Source organism: Colobus angolensis, unplaced genomic scaffold (genome assembly GCF_000951035.1).
Source record: "Colobus angolensis palliatus isolate OR3802 unplaced genomic scaffold, Cang.pa_1.0 Scaffold115, whole genome shotgun sequence".
Classification (NCBI taxonomy): Eukaryota; Metazoa; Chordata; class Mammalia; order Primates; family Cercopithecidae; genus Colobus; species Colobus angolensis.
In genome coordinates this window covers 3026028-3040133 of record NW_012112586.1, presented here as the reverse complement: position 1 = coordinate 3040133, position 14106 = coordinate 3026028, and the positions used below count along the sequence as shown (strand labels likewise).

The 14106-nt window shown below is 41.9% G+C and overlaps 1 protein-coding gene across 1 annotated transcript in view; it reads left to right on the top strand.

The window, feature by feature from the left end:
• The window catches only part of PIWIL1 (piwi-like RNA-mediated gene silencing 1), a 34462-nt gene extending 24527 nt beyond the window's left edge, over positions 1 to 9935 (top strand). The window contains exons 17-21 of the mRNA XM_011961200.1: positions 804 to 874; positions 1029 to 1182; positions 5465 to 5590; positions 9383 to 9530; positions 9689 to 9935. Coding sequence (XP_011816590.1) covers positions 804 to 874; positions 1029 to 1182; positions 5465 to 5590; positions 9383 to 9530; positions 9689 to 9805 — 616 coding nt within the window. The 3' untranslated portion in view covers positions 9806 to 9935. The remainder of the gene's footprint in view (positions 1 to 803; positions 875 to 1028; positions 1183 to 5464; positions 5591 to 9382; positions 9531 to 9688) is intronic.
• Positions 9936 to 14106: the final 4171 nt, after the last annotated feature.

Below are 14106 nucleotides of genomic sequence, written 5' to 3'. Positions count from 1 at the left end.
TTATTTTTCAGTGCTTTTCTTGGAACTAAGGGAATTGCCAAGAATAGTAATATATGAAAATTGAAGGCATATTAGTTGTTGACATTAGTAATGGATATGTTTCAAGGTCTTTTATCATTTTTAACTTTTAGTTTCAGGGGTACATGTGCAGGTTTGTTACATAGCTAAACTCATGTCATGAGGTTTGTTGTTCAGGTTATTGCATCACTCAGGTACTAAGCCTAGTACCCAGTAGTTATTTTTTTCTGCTCCTCTCCCTCCTCCCACCTTCCACCCTCAAGTAGGCCCTGGTGTCTGTTGTCCTCTTTGTGCCCGTGAGTTCTCATCATTTAGCGCCCACTTACAAGTGAAAACCCGTGGTATTTGGTTTTCTGTTCCTGCATTAGTTTGCTAGAGGTGATGGATGGAGCTGAAGGTCTTTTATCTTTTAGAAGAGTGAAACTTACAATGAATGGTTTCTCAAGAGCATAGCCACGAGTGTGCTTCTGTGTGTATTTAGGTGTAATAAACCTGGACAGCACCCCTGGGTATTATAACTAAATTCTATTTTCTCCCCAGTAGCTGGAATCATGGTAGTGATTTGTACTGAAAACAGACACAGTTTGTGATGCTGATACGGGATCTCCTGTATCCCGCTCCCTCTGTGTAAGGTTTTATAAAGTATTTGGAGATGGTAGCAGATGTCTTTAAGGCAGTTACAAAGATGACAGATTGTTAAGAGTGAAATAAATATAGAATCATTCAGAAAGGAAAAATTGATAGACAATTGCATTCTCATTCTAGTTGTGTTTTTCTCTGAATAGCTGGTTCTCACGCTGCATATTTCAGGATAGAGGACAGGAGCTGGTAGATGGGCTCAAAGTCTGCCTGCAAGGTTAGTCTCCTGTGGGGTTGCCTTTCTGCTCTCTAACCTGGGGTCTTCCAGAAATTACCCTGAACTGTGTTACTGATGTGCCCAGAACTGGGGAAGAACAGACTGGTTGTGTTGTAGGCATGAATTGATGTAAAACTTCTCTGGCCTGTTTCAGCGGCTCTGAGGGCTTGGAATAGCTGCAATGAGTACATGCCCAGCCGGATCATCGTGTACCGTGATGGCGTAGGAGACGGCCAGCTCAAAACACTGGTGAACTACGAAGTGCCGCAGTTTTTGGATTGTCTAAAATCCATTGGTAGAAGTTACAAGTAAGCATGCAAATTGTAAAGCATTTTCTAAAACTGCACATCTTTGAAATTAGCATCACAAGATGAAAGGGTAAGGGAGAAGCTAACTTGATAGGGACAGTAGGGCCTTTGAGGTAATGGGAAGGGCAGAGGGAAGTTTCTATTGGAAATTTTTCACGAGAAGGCTGTGTTGAGGGGTAGTATAGAGGGTCATTCTTTCACAGGGTCGCACGGTAAGACACCATTACCAATCATCGATCAGCCTTCTTACCTAAGACCTTGGAGTGCAGGTATCTGATAATTCTGTACATCCAAAGGTATCCACAGGATTCACTATTGAAATAAGTGTTCATGACAGTCTTAACTTACTGAATACTTGTTTCATTTCCTTGTGGACTTGACTAGTGTTTGATCAGTAAGGTGATTGGTAAGCATCTAGTCTCATTGGGCAGGGGGTGGTTCTCCTTTCTCCTTTTTTTTTTTTTTTTTTTTGAGACAGAGTCTCACTCTGTTGCCCAGGCTGGAGTGAAGTGGCATGATCTCGGCTCACTGCAACCTCCGCCTCCCAGGTTCAAGCAGTTCTCCGGCCCTAGCCTCCTGAGTAGCTGGGATTACAGGTGTGCACAACCACACCTGGCTAATTTTTATATTTTTCATAGAGACAGGGTTTCACCATGTTTGCCAGGCTGGTCTCGAACTCCCACCCTCAGGTGATCCACCACCTCGGCCTCCCAAAGTGCTACGATGACAGGCGTAAGCCACAACTCCCGGCCTCTGCTTTCTCCCTATAAGCAATGTGGATGGCTGAGGATAGTATCCAAATCTGCACTTGTTTTCCTGTGAAACCCATATTGGTTTTTGTCTTCCTCTGCTCGCCTACAAACTTTTCCATCAGTGCCATTATGAGTTAATAAAATGTGTACCATCGCAAGATAGCCATTTTAATAAGTTACATTAACTAGTCCTCTTTCTCTTGATCAGATCTGTGAGTGATTTGAAATCAGGGATGGTTGTATTAAGGGCTAAGTGCATAGTAGAGTACAGATTTCAAGACTGAACTTTTCAGGACATTTGGAAGATCTTGAATCCTGTTGTGTGCTTGCACATACGTATTACACACCCATTATTCTTGTATTTCAGCACTTTGTGTCATTCTAGAAAGGAGGGATTCAGAAAGCCACTGGCCACATCGGGGGCTTGACTTTACCTGGTACGTAGGAAAAGGACAAGCACCGAGAGCTCATTCCTGATTTCTACTAAGGGCCTTCTGAGTCATCTTTGGCCAATGCTAAAAGGCCCCACACAATGAGTGTTTATCCCAGACGTTTCTTAAAATGAGATGTGATGCCGTGAAGGTCTCAGAGAAAGTCAGGAGAAGTGTTTTTATCTTTTTTGAAATAGTTGTGTTTCATAATAGAAGACTACGCATTTTTTTAATATTTTGGAAATGAAAATTAATGTTCTTTCCTAGTCCCTTAAGACTCTTAATGCTTATATTTTGTCAAATAATGATACGTTTTGGTTTTCAGGCTTTCCAAGCCTTATTTTATACTGTTCTCTGACTTGACCTTTCTGTCTGTGTAGGGAGGTATGGTGTGGTGTGTGTCGCAGGGAGTAAAGAAGGATCTAACTTGGACTGCTTCTTTCCTACTCTTTTTTTCCTGTGATTTGCTACTTGAGCACACAGTGTTTTCTGGTCTTCATTGTTATTTCCTCATACCTGAAGTGAAGATTGTCAAGAAATGATGAATAGAGGTCATTGTGCAAGTTCGTCACATTCCCTTGAGCCGAATTGTTGGGCTACTAGGAGTACATACTCTTGGCCTTGCCGGGTCATCTCTGTTTCTTAGGGTCCTTTGGGTTTGATTCCCAGAAGGACTGGCAGGAATGGCTCTTGAAGAGGAGGTTGCCCCCCTAGTGAATGAGTACCTGTGAACAGTCGTCCTGGGTGTACAGAGTAGAGCCTGGTGCGGCTGCTGGGTGCACCTGCCCAGCTCCGTCAGCAGGTGGGAATACAGTGTTGCAGGGAAGGAGAACCTGAGTCGACTGCTTGAGCTGACTCTTAGCACACTGTTGCGTGAAGTAGATTGCACACTGAACTGTGCTGGTAATTGGTGGCAGTAGATATCAGTGGTAAAGAGCAATATGTCTTAAAATCAGAGTTTGGTTAATCCCAGCTTTACCTTCATTTGTAGAAGAGGGGAACAGTTAAGTGAGGCACTGAAAGGAGTAAATGAAAATATACGTAATGCACTTCACACAGTATCCAGTAAGTATTTGGTACATGGTAGACAGTTCTTCTGGGAAAAACCTTCAAGTTGTACCTAAAGGTAGAATATCTGGGAATTATTCTTCACTTTTAAAAAATGCAAAGTTTGGACTTAAATGTTGGTATAACAGTTATCATTGACCGGGCGTGGTGGCTCACGCCTGTAATCCCAGCACTCTGGGAGGCTGAGGCGGGTGGATCACAAGGTCAGGAGATGGAGACCATCCTGGCTAACACGGTGAAACCCCGTCTCCACTAAAAATGCAAAAAATTAGCCAGGCACGGTGGCGGGTGCCTGTAGTCCCAGCTACTCGGGAGGCTGAGGCAGGAGAATGGCGTGAACCTGGGAGGCAGAGCTTGCAGCAAGCCAAGATTGCGCCACTGCACTCCAGCCTGGGCGACAGAGCGAGACTCCATCTCAAAATAAATAAATCAATAAAAAGTTATCATTAGAACCACAGTGTTTGCTTTTAAATTGAAATGTTGCTTTTAAACTTTTACAGAGACGCATCACAGGGTAGCTGATTTAGAATGTTTGATACAAGAACAAATCAGAAAGTCATGCCAGCATGTTTGTGACCTGCTTTTCTGTTACTGTATTTGCTAAATTGTTTCTTGTGATGTTACAGGATTAATGTTATCTACCTTATGTCCTTCTGTTCCCAAGACTGATACTTGTTTTGGATGCTACCATGAAGTCCTAGATAGTAATCACTTTCTAACAAGGCCCTATGCTGAACTTAATCTCTGTAAGTGGCAGAGGCATTTGAAACAGAGGGCTGTACATTTTTTCAACACATTCATTGTGGTTTTGTTATATTCAGAGCTATTACAGTGGGCAGTCGCTGGGCAGCAGTAGTCTACATAGGCAGAGGGGGACATTTCTGAAGCTGTCCTCTGCTTACTCAAGTACTCTCGCTGAGTTTCTTGCCCTGTTTAATTATCAGTGAAAAACATCAGCAAAATTGCCGAGTCAAACATTACTAGGTCCATACTGTATAAAACTCTCTGCTTCCCAGTGTTGGAAATCAAGTGTATCTGCCCTCTTAAGGAACTAATGTTGTAGTTGGAGATGGAGGTGCTAATAATTATATTTATGTAGGGCTTACTACCTGGCAGCGCTGTTCTAATTACTACCTGCTCTAATTCACGGATTAACTACGTGGATTATGTGTGTACAAGTGTGGCTGCTTCAGAAGGATTTGAAGTGAGCCGGGAGGAGGGGGTGGAAAAGGATGTGAAAGGTACTCAAGCAGACCACACAGTGCCGAGTGCAGGGCTGCTCTCAGCAGGGTCAGAGGGCGTGGCAGAAGGGCCAGGGATCCGCCGGCGGGGACAGCTGGGCGTGCAGAGATGTGTCCAGGCCAAGAAGCCTGATGAACCGTGACACAGGAGAGCCGCCTGAAGAATACAGAGGGCTAAAAAGGGCATCCTCTGTATGGCTGCATCTGACATGTAGTAGGCCAAGGAGTATGGGGCTGTCCTAGGGTCTGCACAAAGTGTCATTTGAGACTCCAGTGAAACGCTAATATGAAGTGAAGCAGCTGCTCCTGACAAAGGTATCTGGATATGTGGATGTCTGTGTGAGAGAGTGTGTGTCCTGATAGATTGTGAACCAGCCATTTGAAAAGCACTACTTAAATCCACTTCCTAGCAAAGATTTCAGAGTTAGCATTATATTTTCTACATGGTAGAAAATGCCCACTGAAGATGGTTACAAACTGTGAATTTCCAAGACATGCTGGGTTTAACATTTTGGTGTGATAGGTATGTAATGTGTTTGGTCTGTGGATAAACCATCTACATGACCGCGTGTCACCAGACACAGGTGCCATTTGGTTTCCCTCTCACTGTTTATCCTTGGTCTTTACTCCTGTCAAGAGTAAGATCCTGATCCTTCTCCACAACCTGGACAGGTGATCCGCCCCAGGAGGGGTGTGTTCCTTTTTACATGGAGCATATGAACACCTGAATGAATGAAGGCCCTGAAAATATGACTGGCTAAATGTGGTTACATTCATCATCATTTTTAAGCCCTAGACTAACGGTAATTGTGGTGAAGAAAAGAGTGAACGCCAGATTTTTTGCTCAGTCTGGAGGAAGACTTCAGAATCCACTTCCTGGAACAGTTATTGACGTAGAGGTTACCAGACCAGAATGGTAAGTTCCATGTGATGAGTGGTGGTTGCTTTAGCATGGCCCCTATACTTTACATTTTTAATACAGTTTACTTTTGTTCTTATATTTTTTAAAACATTAATTTTTTCAACTAATTTGGTCAAACATAATTAATAAAGCCCATGGTTTCCCAGTGTCTGAACAGAGGTTTCCAAGTACAGTTTTTTGTTGGGGGAAGAGGATTATTTTCTGTGGTATTTACTACATATATGGAGATTAAGAATTGCTTCTGTAGATTGCTTTTGTATTTGTTACATACATAACCTATCCACAGATTGTTTTCTAGTAAAAAATGTTTAGATTTGTAATACACTTAGTTTTCTAAAGGTCAAGAAGTTTTATCTGAGACAGAGGTGCTTATGAGAAAAGTGGCTTCTGAGCCAAGCTGCTGTGTGCAGCCGGGAGCCACACTCACCGACCGTGAGAAAAGCCGAATGCCAGCCGGAGCTTACAGCGGGCACTGGCAGGCACCAGGAAATGGCCTTAGTAGCACAGGAGGAGGATTCAGTGGTAAAGTCAGGAAACTTGGCCCTCTTTTTTTGGGACAGAGTCACTGTGTTCCCCAGGTTGGAGTGCAGTAGCACAATCTCAGCTCACTGCAACCTCTACCTTCTGGGTTCAAGGAATTCTCGTGCTGAACTAATTTTTGTATTTTTAGTAGAGACGAGGTTTCACCATGATGGCTAGGCTGGTCTCAAATTCCTGGCCTCAAGTGATCCACTGGCCTCAGCCTCCTAAAGTGCTGGGATTATAGGCATGAGCCACCGTGCCCAGCCAAAACTTGTTCCATTTTTAGTGAGTTCCTCAAAAACTCTTTTGTGGGAGGTGTTGTTAATGCAGTGAGCACGTTCGTGATGGCAACCCATCAGTCATTCTAAGTTAACTCTCTCCTCAGGAGAGGGAACCGTTGGGAGGGCTTCTGTTTTTATACGTAGGTGCTTTGGAACCTTTGTGAGGAAGGCGACTTTAACAGAATAAAGTCTCGGCCTGTATGCAAAGTTGACATGGGGAACGCTTTTCCTGTGTGAACCTTGGGTGAATGAGGCAAAATTATAGTAACTTTAGGTGGAAAAGGATAATAGCATACAGAGTTTAGTCTTACCTAGTCTGCTGTGTTATCTGACAGTGGAGAGAAATTTTTACTGTGAAATACATTATCTTGGATTTCTGTCTTTTTCTCAGACAGATGTTACGGCATTGGCTCAGAAGGATTCTAACCTATTGGGAAAAAATTGGCTAGAAAGACAAAACAAGGCTAAGATATTAACATAGCAAATTCATCTCTGCAGGATTCTCTTTCACCATTCAAAACGACCCCCGATGCTTTCCAACATTACTACTACTCTGAATACCAAAGCCCAGATGTGACATTGGCCTGAAGACAGTAACTACCTTAAACAAATTGGGTAAAATCCCAGTTGAATTATGAAGTATAAGAAAAGTCATGAGTTTTCACTAGATATTATTAAAATGTAGCAACTGCTGATGCAATTCGGACACCTGGAGAAGCCCACTCTTTGTTTTGTTTTTAGTTTTAAGTTCCGAGACACACGTGCAGGACGTGCAGGTTTGTTACAGAGGTAAACTTGGCGTGTGCCATGGTGCTTTACCGCACTTACCAACCCATCACCTAGGTATTAAGTCCCACATGCATTAGCTGTTTATCCTGATGTTCTTCCTCCCTCTTGTCCCCCAGCAGGCCGCCATGTGTGTCATTCCCGTCCACACTCGTGTGTTCTCACTGTTCAACTTCCGCTTATAAGTGAGAACACGCGGTGTTAGGTTTTCTGTTCCCGCGTTAGTTTGCTGAGGATAACGGCTTCCAGCTTCATCCATGTCCCTGCAAAGAGCATGATCTGTTCCTTTGTATGGCTACGTAGTATTCCATGGTGTATATATACCACATTTTCTTCATCCGGTCTCTCATTAATGGGCATTTGAGTTGATTCCATGTCTTGGCTATTGTGAATAGTGCTGTATGAACATACATGTGCATGTATCTTTATAATAGAATTATTTATATTTCTTTGGGTATATACCCAGCGATGGAATTGCTGGATCAAATGGTATTTCTGGTTCTAGATCTTTGAGGAATCGCCACACTGTCTTCCACAATGGTTGAACTAATTTACACTCCCACCAACAGTGTAAAAGCGTTCCTATTTCTCCTCTCCCTTGCCATCTGTTGTTTCTTGACTTTTTAATAATCATCATTCTGACTGGTGTGAGATGATATCTCATTGTGGTTTTGATTTGCATTTCTCTAATAATCAGTGATGTTAAGCTTTTTTGTGTATGTTTCTTGGACACATAAATTTCTTCTTTTGAGAAGTGTCTGTTCTTGCCCTTTGCCCATTTTGTAATGTTTCTTTTATTTTTTCTTGTAAATTTGCTTAAGTTCCTTGTAGATTCTAGATATTAGACTTTCATCAGATGGGTAGATTGCGAAAATTTTCTCCCATTCTGTCGGTTGTCTGTTCACTCTGATGATAGTTTCTTTTGCTGTGCAGACTCTCTTTAATTAGATCCCATTTGTCAATTTTTGCTTTTGTCGCCACTGAGAAGCCCTCTCTTAATGAGCACCAAAGCCATCTCTAATCACCAGCACTGCAAATGGTTTGTGCCTAAGCCGGGAAGCCAGGCTTGGATTCCAGCCCTGGCGTGATTTCTCTGTTCTTTCTGAACAAGTCGTTTAACATTTCTTAACTCCTCATTCTTTGAAAAAGTAGCTGTACAGTCTGTTGTAGATCAGTTCTGCTTTCCTAATTTTACTAGTTTCGATGGGCATAATAAATTGCAGGGTTAATTTTCTTAAATCTTTATTGGGTCAAATTACAATATCTCTGGATTGATATTTTATTGGTACCAAGAAAATGAAAAAAAAATCTAATGTGTATTCCTTCATCTTTGTACTACAGGCAGCTCTCTATATCTGTAGGTCCTGCAACCATGGATTCAAAATTATTTGGAAAAAAGTCTGTACTGAGCATGTACAGACTTTTTGTTGTCGTTATTCCTTAAACAATACAGTAAAACAACTATTTACATATCATTTGCATTGTATTAGGAATTATAATCTAAAGATGATACTTTCAAGTATATGGGAGGTTATAGAAAGACAACGTCATTTTATGTTAGGGACCTGGGCATCCGAGGATTTGGGTATCCTCAGGAGGTCCTGGAACCAATTCCCAAAGGATGGCTATGCTTGGTTTTTGTTCTTCCATTTGGTCCTATACTAGTTTATATTCTTTCATGTTCTGTTCCTCTTAAAGATTTGCATTAAATTCCTGGGGATTAAAATGAATTATGTTTGTGTTCAGTAACAATGGGAACAGCAAGAGGGGACAAGGTTCCGTGGCAAAATCATGTTTGGAGAGTAACAGTCCCTGAAGCTCGACTGACTCACTGCTCCACAGGTTGTGCTTCCGGAGTCTGAAGGCTCAGTCACATGGTTTGGGGGTGGGGGTGGAAAACAGGAACTAGCCAAATATGCCATAGTTATTACCACCCATATCAAAAGCTTGGTTCTGCTGGGAGGCATCATGACAGATATTTAAAATCAAAATCATAATCTTTATGATAAACATCATTCACACATAAGCAGTCCCAAATGGTTCATGAATAACACGCTCCTGGACTTCAAGGAAGCATGTTACAGCGTGAGAAGAGATGAGGTTACAGTGAAGAGTAGTACAGAGCTTTTCACTGTCAGAAACTGGAATCATCCTAGTTTTAGTTTTCAATACATCCATGTGTTTTCTGTAATTCCAGGTATGATTTTTTTATCGTGAGCCAAGCTGTGAGAAGTGGCAGTGTTTCTCCTACACATTACAACGTCATCTATGACAACAGCGGCCTGAAGCCGGACCACATACAGCGGTTGACTTACAAGCTGTGTCACATCTATTATAACTGGCCAGTAAGTGTTTCTACTTGTTGATGTTTAGCGAATAAAGGAGGTTCACTTTTCAAAATGAAATAGCTGTGGTTTAAAAGACTTTTAGGGTTAATACTGAGATTTGCAATTGAAAGAGGTGAAATCTAGAGTAATAGAACCTTCTTTTCCTTCCACTAAAGGGTGTCATTCGTGTTCCTGCTCCTTGCCAGTATGCCCACAAGCTGGCTTTTCTTGTTGGCCAGAGTATTCACAGAGAGCCAAATCTGTCACTGTCAAACCGCCTTTACTACCTCTAACCTGCAGAAGAAGATGCAGCTGCTTTTTCTTTTTGAAATGATAACTTCGGGATTCTTTTAAGCTTTTATTTACTTTTTTTAAACTGTTGTCTTTCTGGATGAAACTTGGGAAGGGAATTAGGAGATCTTGCATTTTATTTCTAGCATTGCTATTCACTGGCTTCCTTATTTTATAGGTAAAAATTAAGATTTTATATTTTATCTTCTTGTTTGTTTCTCATGTTTTGTGAGGTTTTTTTGTTTATTTTGAAGAAATGTGGATAAGATACTTTGTAATATAAACAGACTCTCTGAGAGTATTTGAAATGTGTTTGGAGATTTACTTAAAAGTACTTTCAGGAGTGAGCTAGTCCTACTTGTAAACCTATATTAACTTTATTTTTGAAATACCTATTTTGACTTTAAAGGAGATAAGAGGCATAAAGTAGGATGTTCACTACAGTCATAGGTAGGGTTTCATCTCATATCTTAAAAGATAAAAGGTGCTGTTACATAACCTATACACAAGATATAGGAGAAAACTGTTACATAACCTATACACAAGATATAGGAGAAAACATGCTTAATTTTTATTTGGCAGGGGGCTAGGTTGTATGGGAGTAAAAAAAAGATTGAGAATTTTTAAATTGTCCAAAGAAACATTTTAAGACTCTTTAACAAAAAAAGTCAGTAGTAAATCTCTATATTAACATTACTATTTATTTTGTTTTGGAACTGGGACATGATTCTATTTGTTATAAAATAAAATTGATGTGATTGTCACCTTATTTGAATAACTGTAATTCTTGTTTTACTGAAAGTATGTGCATTTTTTTTCATTTATTTTTAAAAGTGCATACAGTTCCATTCATAAAAGCTCAGTTAACCTGACCAGCATGGTGAAACCCCATCTCTACCAAAAATACAAAATTAGCCGGGCGTGGTGCCAGGAGGCTGAGGCAGGAGAATCACTTGAACCTGAGAGGCGGAGGTTGCAGTGAGCCGAGATCATGTCACTGCACTCCAGCCTGGGCAACAGAGTGAGACTCCATCTCAAAAAAAAAAGCTCAATTAGTGTCTCTTAGGAACTTTAATGTCAGAGTAAAATTCTTTAAGGAAGTGCTGCCACCTCCAATATTTGTAGAGTAAGAATGGGTATTCACAGCTTACAAGGAAGTACAGACTCAGAAGTCTGTGGTGTTGTGAAGTTGGTAATTGTAGTTTTTTATGTCTACATATTTATAGGAATTCTCAGGAACTTTTGCAAAGAGAAGGCTTAAAATGAATGAATTATTGTAAATCCTGGGAACACTCTAAACATTGCTTGCAGATGTGGTGCACGTAAGCTTTACTGATGATATGCGAGTCTCTGGAACTGTAATTTCAACAAATGCAGATCACTCAAGTTGTCTTACCTTTGTGGCACACGGTCTCATTCTGGATTTAGCCTCATTAACATATTATGAATGAAAACCATTTTATTTTCCTTTTGTTAACATTGTTCTGGGCAAGTAGCCCAGGTTCCTTAACCTGTTTGATTTCTAAGCATGAGAAGAAAAGAAACACAGGAGAGTGTGACCTTTCGAAAGAATGCCAAAGACAAACATTTCAATGATAGAAGTTGCTTAAGGTTGTCCTAGCATTAAGGAATATAAGGAAGTCTAATTATACGACTGGAAAATATTAATTTGAGGTATTAAGTTTTATTTATGGATTTTTGTGGCTAGTCAGTTACTTAAGTCTTAAAAGCTTATTCTTAGCAGGTCTTAAGCTCTGCCTTAAAGTTAAAAGAATTTAATGTCTTGAGAACCATGAAAAAATGGGTAAATGTGATAATTCTGGAAAAGTTGCAGTTGTCCAAAGACCCCCATTATATCAAGGAAGACTTAGTTGAAAGGGACAGAAAACTGGATTAAGTTATTTTAAGCCAAAAAAGGGGTATTGCTTAACTTTCTCTTCATCCTGAGTAACGCTTCCCAAATTTGATCATCTGTTAGACATCACCTGGTTTGCGTTGTAATAACACAGACTGGGTTCCAAACCATACCTTGGAATCAGAACCCTCTGGGGAGAGGCCAGGTGAACTATCTATTAAACGAGTCCCAGGCGATTTGCCAGGGACTCTTGGCAAATGCTGGTTGAAAGGGGTCTCCTTAACATCTGTCTTGGTTATGCCTCTGCTGTGGTTTTCATCAGATAGACCTCTAGCATGAAGTGACAGAGTCTAGGTTGATGTCTGAGCCACAGCGAGGACACGGAGCACTGTCGGAATTCGTTGCCACACTCACAAAGAAGAAAGCAGAGACTCCATGAAATCCCGATTTCTTCTTTCAAATGGGATGTATCTGAGTGGGACATCTAAAAGCTGTAGTGTTGAACATGCTGACCTCAGGCTCTCCCTTCCCCAAGCTTCGTCTGACCAGTCTACCTGGCGGTTCCTGAAGGAACCCCAGGGATTTGGTGGGTGGTTCCCCAAAAGTGCATGCCTGTAGGAAATCTGTCCACTCTTTTCTGGGTATACAGGATTTTTTCCTCAAAACTCAAAAATGTGACACTCACTGAAGCTTTCTATTTAGCAATTTTACACGCATTCCCTAAGTCCTGCAGGAGGTTCACAGTCATCTCCTTAACCTGCTGCTTACACATAGTGAAAGCTCTGGCTCTCAGAGTCCAGTAGAAAGTGTTTTCAACAGCAGTTTCATTCTGATACTATGATATGAGTCTTCAGATATTTTGTACATTTTTAAGTAAAAGCTTAATTAAAGTTTGTGTAATTGGTATTGTCATTCGGATACAAGATTTCAAAAGCTAGGTGTAGTTTTCTTTACCTTCATTATTACTACCCAATGATTTAAAAAATCCATTGTGTACAATAGAGAAACTGTAAAATTTTCTAAAGTAGCCAGGAGGGAGTCCCTTCACTTGGAGTAAGATGACTCTTCTCTCTAGGCCACCATTCAAAGGAGGCTCCATGGCCTCTACACTCTGAGTTAAGCTGCCCCTTCAAGCACCCTGTGCTGCCAGAAGTCAAGTGGGCACCTAGAGCTCCATGCTGCTGAGCCCAGTGCTCTGCCCTCGTCCGTCACAGCCTTCCCACTCCCATGCCTGGGAACCCCACGACCGATGGCGTGCCCCGTCCCTGGGCTCTTCCCACAAGGCCAAAGCTCCAGGTGATCCCTCGTATTTCAGACTCATCTCTGAGGAGCTCCTTGCAGTCTCTTTTTTTGACACCATCCCCTGCTCCCCAGCTTTTCCTGTGTCCTCTGGAGTTCATTCTCAACAGCCTCTTGGGGGCAGTTCCTTTCCATCTCCCTGTAACAAACGTGGCTTTCTCCCGGGACACTCACAGTGCTGCCGTTGTCTCTCCTACACTTCTCGTCCTCTCGGCGAGGTCTGGAGGGTGAGGTAGGCGTCCTTCTTGCTCCTCATTGATACTTCCGGACACCCTAACCCCCGCAAAAAAAGAAACCACTTGGCTTTGAATCTACTTTAACCAGATCATGTCAGCCGCTCCCCCTCCCTTTGTCACTTTATGCTCCCCAAGCTCAGATTCCTTCTCGCAGATCGAAGCTCCTGGCTTGCTCATGTTGTCCTGTGGTGCTTTTGTTCTAATTCTTGGCTAAAATACACCAGTGAAGTCCAACTTTTTGCCTACTTACCTGTTCCTATGCAAATAAACATGGCTGGAGAAAAGCACGCAACCCTGTGTAACTGTTGTATTTCAATTCATGATCACAATCAGGCATTTGATGCTGTGAATACGTGTATGTCTAGCCATTGGCTCCACAGCTCTCCAATGTTCTTCATGCCTTGTCTGCTTACAGCACCACCACCACCTCCATCCTCATTCTCAACTGCTGTCTGTTTCACTACAAATCCAGGCAGGAACCGCGTTCACTCTGCAGCCTGGTGGTGTGGCGGCACTGTCTGTTCTTGGCCAGAGCAGACCCCACCTGCTTGGGCAGAAGACATTCATTTTTGGAGGACGTTGTTTTGGAATCTCATCTCTCCTTGTTTCCCTCTTTAGTCTTTTTCTTTTCCTATTCATTCCTAACAGCCTGCAAAACTGGTGTCATTTTTTTTATGTTAAAAACTAAAAGCCTTTTGGGCCCCACTGCCCATTAAATACTGTTGCATTTCTTTCCCTTAAAACTCCTGTGTTTGGACTTCTTTCCTCCTCATCTGCTCTTGAATCTGGTGCCAGCTGCTCAATTCCTGGCCATCCTCCAGTCAGACCTGTTGCACACCTGGCATGGTGTCCCCTCTCTCCTGGAAACATCCTCTGCCTGGCTTCCAGGGCACCACGCTGTCTTGGCTCCCCA